The 7,251-nt window shown below is 48.9% G+C and overlaps 2 protein-coding genes across 2 annotated transcripts in view; both read left to right on the top strand.

The window, feature by feature from the left end:
* Nucleotides 1–258: 258 nt before the first annotated feature.
* naa40 (N-alpha-acetyltransferase 40, NatD catalytic subunit) lies at nucleotides 259–5,036 on the top strand. The gene is made up of 8 exons (XM_084461177.1): nucleotides 259–568; nucleotides 1,721–1,816; nucleotides 2,152–2,204; nucleotides 2,329–2,424; nucleotides 3,083–3,241; nucleotides 3,324–3,407; nucleotides 3,939–4,016; nucleotides 4,607–5,036. The coding sequence occupies exons 1-8, from the start codon at nucleotides 563–565 to the stop codon at nucleotides 4,749–4,751; spliced, it is 717 nt and encodes a 238-aa protein (XP_084317303.1). The 5' UTR covers nucleotides 259–562; the 3' UTR covers nucleotides 4,752–5,036.
* A 1,586-nt stretch (nucleotides 5,037–6,622) lies between these two features.
* b3gat3 (beta-1,3-glucuronyltransferase 3 (glucuronosyltransferase I)) overlaps nucleotides 6,623–7,251 on the top strand; it is a gene marked incomplete at its 5' end in the record, with an annotated part of 4,014 nt that continues 3,385 nt past the window's right edge. Inside the window, one exon of the mRNA XM_084461232.1 lies at nucleotides 6,623–6,716. Coding sequence (XP_084317358.1) covers nucleotides 6,623–6,716 — 94 coding nt within the window. The remainder of the gene's footprint in view (nucleotides 6,717–7,251) is intronic.

Raw genomic sequence — 7,251 nt, 5'->3', positions numbered from 1 at the left:
GAGGGCTTTGACCTTTCCTAAAGGCCGTGTCGTCATTTCCCCAACGGGTAAACGGTAAATCATTTTATCAAACGGTGTAACCCACATGGGCGGAGTTTCCTCATTTTGAATCTGTAGAACTGATGGGGTAAAGAAAGGACCCCGTGCTCGGGGCATCCTGAGATATCAATCAAAGGTACCTTACGTTCAAGTAGTTGGACGGAGAAGAGAAAGAAAAGAAAGGGAGGGAGTGAAGGAAGGAAGGAAGGAAGAGGGGAGTAGGGCCAAGAGACCTCAGATTCAACCCCTACACTTGGCGCCAATCCGAAAAAAAAACAACAACCGTGATTAAAACGTTAACCAAATCTCTGTTTTACCGGGACGTTAACCCGTAATTTTATTTCACCGGAAACACACCTCCCCATCGTTTCTAGGTGGGCTGGCTATCTGGTCCGCTAGCATCGTTAGCATCGTTAGCTTCTCATTATCTTTCACCCCCCACAAATAATTTAGCAACCAGGACACAATAGACTCGGTCTGACAGGTAGTTTAGTTTCTTCTTCTTTTCTTCTAAGCCGCAGAAATGGGGGTGAGTTCATCCATCTATCCATGTTTTGTGTGTCTTGCTGTGATGAATGTTTGCATCAATCTGTGTTGAACAAAGAGAGACCAGAGAGAGAGAGAGGGAGAGAAAGAGAGAGAGGGAAGGAGAGACCATGGTTGGGGGGTGGCATCAAGTGCTAACTGGCTAGCTTAGCAGGGCATGCTAGCTAACTCTTTCTCATTTCACCCATCTTAACAGACACACTTTTAAACGTGTTATCTTGTGCTACATGATTAGAAGCATGTGTTTTTAGTCACGGCGTGTGCCCGCGGGGCCCTCGTGTGCAGCTGGCCCTCGTCCCTGCGGTGTTGTCACTGTTTTAGCCAGCTAAGCTAATCACTTAGGAATCCATCTTTGTGAGGGGTTTGTCTGGGTGTCATAACTAGCCAGGTTGAGTTATAGCTCAGGATTTTTTAATTCACACATGCACACCTTTGGTAGAAGTTGGTATATTCAGAGGTGTAGTTGGCTGGTTAAGTTAGGTAGTCATCTTTGGGAAAGGGTAGATGGGTAGTAGCTACTAATCGAACTATTTAGTTGGCTGAAAGTTTCCACATCGAGCCAGCTTGCTAATCATCTTAACTTAGCACGTGCTTCCTACCCCGTGTGTGTGTGTGTGTGTGTGTGTGTGTGTGTGTGTGTGTTGTGTGGCCCGTCTGTGCTAAGCAGCAGCAGCTTCAAGTTATGTGACACTTGGGACTGACTGTTGAAATGTTTAACCATCTCTGTCCCATCCTACTGTCCCCGTCTGTCTCATCCTACTCTCCCTGTCTGTCTCATCCTACTGTCCCTGTCTGTCCCATCCTACTGTCCCTGTCTGTCTCATCCTACTGTCCCCGTCTGTCTCATCCTACTGTCCCTGTCTGTCTCATCCTACTGTCCCTGTCTGTCTCATCCCACTCCGCCTTCTCCTTTTTGCTAATTGCTAATCTTCCTTTCTTCCTCACTCTCAACACCCCTTTAATTTTTATTTTTTTTTCTCCCTCTCACCCTCTCTCTTCTTCTCATCCATCTTTCACACACTGCACATCTTCCTCTTCTTTCTCCTACCTTCTCGCTCTCTCCTCCCCTCCTCTACCTCTCCTATCTCTTCCTCTCCTCGCCTCCCTCCCTCTCTCCCTCCCTCTCCCCCCACAGAGGAAGTCAAACCGAGCGAAGGAGAAGAAGCAGAGACGACTGGAGGAGAGGGCAGCCATGGACGCCGTGTGCGCCAAGGTGGACGCAGCCAATAAGGTGAGCGCATGCGGGGGAAAGCGACCAATGACAAATCAATTCACCTTTTATTTCTACAGCACATTTACAACAGCTGCGCCTGAACTAAAATGCTTCACAGGTAAAAAACAGAGCAAAAAAGATATACAGAACAGAAAAAGTAGTACAGAAGTGCAAATACCAATAAATAGAAGGGATCAGATAGAAAAGAAAGTGTAATGGGGCGGGGAGAGGCCTCGTTGGGAAGCTCAGACGGACATCGGGGCAGCCAAACGGCCTGAGACCGTGCGTGCGGGAACAACGGCCAGCGAAAATGTTCTGTAACCGGTTTTCCTGTGGCCTGTCCCCCCCGACAGCTGGACGACCCTCTGGCAGCGTTCCCAGTCTTCAAAAAGTACGACAGGAACGGGTACGCGATCCTCGACTCCCTCCACTGAACACACCGGAGCTAGGGGCGGGTTACGGACTTCATGTCGGTAGGATAGATGGGAGGGTGTGTGTGTGTGTGTTGATGCTGTCTCTCGTCCCACTAGGCTGAACCTGCAGATCGAGAGTAAGAGGGTGTCCACCCTCAACCCCATCTCTGTGGAGTGGGCGTACGAGCTGACCAGGACCAACATGCAGACACTGTAAGGATGGGAGAGGGGATGGATGGAGGGGATGGATGGAGGGAGGGAGGGAGGGAGGGAGGGAGGGAGGGAGGGAGGAGCCCAGAGATGTAATGGTGTGATTATAGTGACCAACATTATCATGTTAATCGGTATTATCATGGTATTGGTCAAATTTGCTGAAAATGTTCAAAGACTACTGATACACACTGAAATAATTTCACGTTTTATATTGAAAATATAATATTATTGAGAGAGGGAAGGATGGAGGGAGGGAGGGAGGGAGAGAGAGGGAAGGATGGAGGGAGTGTTAGTTGGAGGGAGGGAGGGAGGGAGAGAGAGGGAAGGATGGAGGGAGTGTGAGTTGGAGGGAGGGAGAGAGAGGGAAGGATGGAGGGAGTGTTAGTTGGAGGGAGGGAGGGAGGGAGGGAGAGAGAGGGAAGGATGGAGGGAGTGTTAGTTGGAGGGAGGGAGAGAGAGGGAAGGATGGAGGGAGTGAGTTGGAGGGAGGGAGGGAGAGAGAGAGAGAGGGAAGGATGGAGGGAGGGAGAGAGAGAGAGGGAAGGATGGAGGGAGTGTGAGTTGAGCAATCTGGGAAGAGCGTGCTTACAAAACCTCAGTGCGTGGCCCGGTCACGTGACCCCGCTCCTGCCTGACCTCTGACCCCTGACCCCTGCAGGTACGAGCAGAGCGAGTGGGGGTGGAAGGAGCGAGAAAAGAGGGAGGAGATGAAAGACGAGAGGGCGTGGTACCTCCTGGCCCGCGACGCCGACTCCGCCCCCGTCGCCTTCTCCCACTTCCGATTCGACGTCGAGTGCGGGGAGGAGGTGCTATACTGGTGAGAGCACGGTCATGGAGGGATAGAAGGGTGCATGGTGTGCTTTGGTGTGTTGTTGTCTTATGGTTGTTGTTGTTTACAGTTACGAGGTGCAGCTGGAGAGCAAAGTGAGGAGGAAAGGTCTAGGAAAGTTCCTCATTCAGATCTTACAGCTCATCGCTAACAGGTACCACGCTAACACCAGCTGACAGGTACCACGCTAACACCAGCTGACATGGCTTCCTGGTGTATCACTTCCCCAGATCCACAGCTGGGCTGTTTGCGAGGAAAGCACCGCCCACTGATTCCTTCACTCTCTCTTTCTCTCCTCCCATCCCTCCCCCTCTCTCCTTCACTCACCCCCCTCTCTCTCTCTCTCTCTCCTTCACTCACCCCCCCCTCTCTCTCTCTCTCTCTCTCTCTCTCTCTCCTCTCTCTCTCTCTCTCTCTCTCTCTCTCTCTCTCTCTCTCTCCTCTCTCTCTCTCTCTCTCTCTCTCTCTCCTCTCTCTCACTCTCTCTCACTCTCTCTCTCCCTCTCTCTCTCCTTCACTCACCCCTCCTCTCCCTCTCTCCTTCACTCACCCCCTCTCTCCCTCTCTCTCTCCTTCACTCACCCCCTCTCTCCCTCTCTCTCTCCTTCACTCACCCCCTCTCTCCATCTCTCTCCTTCACTCACCCCCCCCCCCCCTCTCTCTCTCTCTCTCTCTCTCTCTCTAGTACACAGATGAAGAAGGTGATGCTGACAGTATTCAAACACAACCACGGGGCTTACCAGTTCTTCAGAGAAGCCTTACAGTGAGTGGCTGAGCACACACACACACACACACACACACGCAGGCCAACACATCAGACACACAGGCCTACACACACACACACTCCGCAACTTCTACATCTACAATCAGCTCCTGTCATTTTCAGCGCTCAGAATATTCATAAGTACTCATCCGAGGTCGTGGGAATCCGGAAAAAGTCGTGGAATTTGAAATTTAATTTCACCAGGCCTGGAAATGTTATGAAAAATAATAAAACATCCAAAACGTTTTGAAAAAGTCATGGAAATTTGAAATTAATCAGAAAATGATCATGGTTCTAGCAATTAATTTTGTAAGCTCATCACATTTCATGTTTATTTGTCATTCTTCAAGTTGATAGTCCACATTTATCTCAAAGTTACATTATTATAGTAGTTGTCGGGCTACTTTACCCATTAGAATGCAGAAATGTAGTCATGAAAATTCAAGATGTTGAAAAATCATGAAGTTAGAATTTTGTGTTTTTGTGATTTTGTCAAAATGAGTGGGAACCCTGACTCAGTATAAACTACCGCGTTATTTCATTGATCTTCTCAATCCATTATTCATCCTGTCTCCCTCCCCCTCCCCCAGGTTCGAGATCGACGACACCTCGCCCAGCATGTCCGGTTGCTGCGGCGACGACTGCACCTATGAGATCCTTAGCCGGCGGACCAAGCATGGCGAGGCCTCAGGACACTCCCACGGGGGCGGGCACTGCGGCGGCTGCTGCCACTGAGAGAGCCGGGGCGGGGAGAACGACAAAGAGCTACTTCCTGCTTCCTTACTTCCTGGTCCGGCGATCAAAGCGCTCCCGCAGTCATCACCCCCCCCCCTCCAACACATCAGTCCCTGATTCTGTACGGACCCCACACGCATCTTCCTATCACTCCCATGTCGTCTCTATGTCCTCCTACTAACATTTAAACTGTTTTTAGACCCCCCCCCCCCCATTTACTGTCCTGTCCCTCGAACCCCCCTTTGAGCGCAGCCTGTGTTACATGTTTTCAAGCGCGACCGATGGCAGCTGGACCCACTGACCGCTACAGGCCCTCGTTAGCATCCTCTCCTCCCTCGTTAACATCCTCTCCTCCCTCGTTAACCTCCTCTCCTCCCTCGTTAACCTCCCCTCCTCCCTCCTCCCACACCTCCTCCGTTAGCCCGCATGAACCCAGTTATATCAGTGTTTGTTTTCTGAAACTCTCTTCTTCGTGACGCTAGCTCTCCTGGCGTGCGTGTTGGGCTGCCCCCCCCCCCTGACCCAGTATCTAAACACGGCTGTCGCTAGGCGGGGGGCCGGCTGCTGGCATAGCTCACTGTAAAGCCTTCAGGGTGCGTTAAGTGTTAGAAAAGCTCGATAGAACAAAACCCAACTTCAAGAATTTTTTTCTGAAGACATTTGCCTGCTATCGTTTTTAGACACCGTTCCGATAAGTACAATCGCTTCATCCTGCATATTTTGTAACGAGGTGTGGAGGCGCCGTCGGCAGCAAATCTACCGTTTCTCTCTCTGTCTCAGGTCAATGTATCTCAAAAACCTAACTTCCTCTGGGTTTTCCTCGTAATCATGTCAGCGGTGAGGAGAGGAGCTGGGTAGAGTTGTCGCTAGGCGCAGATCTGAGGTCAGGCGAGGTTCGCTGCAAGGGCAGTAGGAAGGGCTGTTGCTTTTGTTGAAAATCATGATCTTTTAGTTTAGGAAGTCTCATGTTACCCCCCCTCCCCCTTTTTTGTGTTTTATCTTCCCACTTTTAAGACTTGTTGAATATCCTCATCTTTCAAATTCTACTTTTTTCTCCCATATCCTTCTCCCTCTCTTCTCAGTGTGTACATATATATAATCTGTTACAGATCCGTTTTTTTTTTCTTTTTTTTTCTTTTTTTTTTGCCTTTTACAGGTAAAACACTTCTTTTGGAAAAAATGACGTTTAAAAACTCAATGTTTGAGAATGAGTGTACCAGTCTTGTGCTTCTTTACCGACGTGAAAGGGAAAACAAAACAACAGTCATTTCTGCCTTGTCAGTGTTTTATTTGTATGTTACAAATAAAGGAAAGTTGTTTAAACTTCTACCCACGTGTCATTGGAAACGTTCTTTCTCATGTTTATTCAATATTGTAAAAGTTCTTTCTCATGTTTATTCAATATTGTAAACGTGCTTTCTCATGTTTATTCAATCATCGAGCGGAACCATTCGTCGTAGATCTTTCACGCCGGACGATTTTCAGCAGCGGACTCAAAGCGGAAGTTGTTGGTCAAATATGTCTAGCTCGTTCGCTACGTAGCCAGCTTGATGAATCAATGGAAGATGATCTCCATGTTAGGTAGACCTACCGTTGATAATGTGTTACGTTGAGGATGTCGTGTGGGAATAAGAAGGACCAACGTTATCTGATATTCCCCGTAAGTTTGAAGAGATCCATGGCTTAAGAGTGCTTGATCGTCTGAAATAATTGCTATACCACCGTTACATTTTAATCTGTGTATCTAGTATCTCATACCATAAGATAATGTAGGTATCTGGATGTCATTCGTGTAAAATGTTTGAATATGTCTCACTGTCCCCCGTTGTCTCGGATGTCCGCAGCTGATTGGCTGGCCGTAGTGGGGTGCCATGGCAACCAGGATGAAGATGAAGCTGAAGACTGTGTTTGTTCTGTACTTCATGGTGTCGCTGATCGGCCTCATCTACGCTCTGATGCAGCTGGGTGAGTAGTAAACACACACACACACACGTCAATCCTCACTTCTGATATCCTCATCTCCTTCCCTTCCCCGTGTCTCCTTTCCTTCTATCCTCTCCTTGGGCCGGGCTCTGCATTCTCTAGTAGTCGCTGTTTACTAAGGTTTCCTTGCCTTCCATCCTAACTCCATCTCCTCCTCGTTAGACTCATGAGTCAGTCTCTAAACGCTGCACTCAACTATGGACTGAAGACATTTTGTTGCTAGAAGTGGGTGGAAAGAATTTGAGAGATTGAAAAACACCTGCATTGCAGAACCGGTCTAGGAAGTCTTTAGGGTGGTTCTTCCTAATGGGGGGTGAATGTTTTTTTTTGTTTTGATTCTCCACATTTTTTCGTCTGGGGTGGCTGGTTGGGTGTCTGTAGCTCAGTTGGTAGAGCGGGTCGTCCAATGATCGCAGGGTCGGTGGTTCGAATCCCGCCTCCTCCTGTCCACATGTCGAAGTGTCCTTGGGCGAGACACTGAACCCCAAATTGCTCCCAATGAGCAGACTAGCACCTT

This window comes from Borostomias antarcticus (assembly GCF_949987555.1).
Source record: "Borostomias antarcticus genome assembly, chromosome: 37".
NCBI lineage: Eukaryota > Metazoa > Chordata > Actinopteri > Stomiiformes > Stomiidae > Borostomias > Borostomias antarcticus.
Note: the sequence above shows the minus strand (reverse complement) of the source record. Positions and strands in the feature narration are given on the sequence as shown.

Excerpts from the sequence above, each read along its gene's own strand:
- naa40 (XM_084461177.1), top strand. Across the intron at positions 1,817-2,151 it reads AGGTGGACGCAGCCAATAAG|CTGGACGACCCTCTGGCAGC; the intron begins GTGAGCGCATGC and ends CCCCCCCGACAG. Across the intron at positions 4,017-4,606 it reads TTCTTCAGAGAAGCCTTACA|GTTCGAGATCGACGACACCT; the intron begins GTGAGTGGCTGA and ends CCCCTCCCCCAG.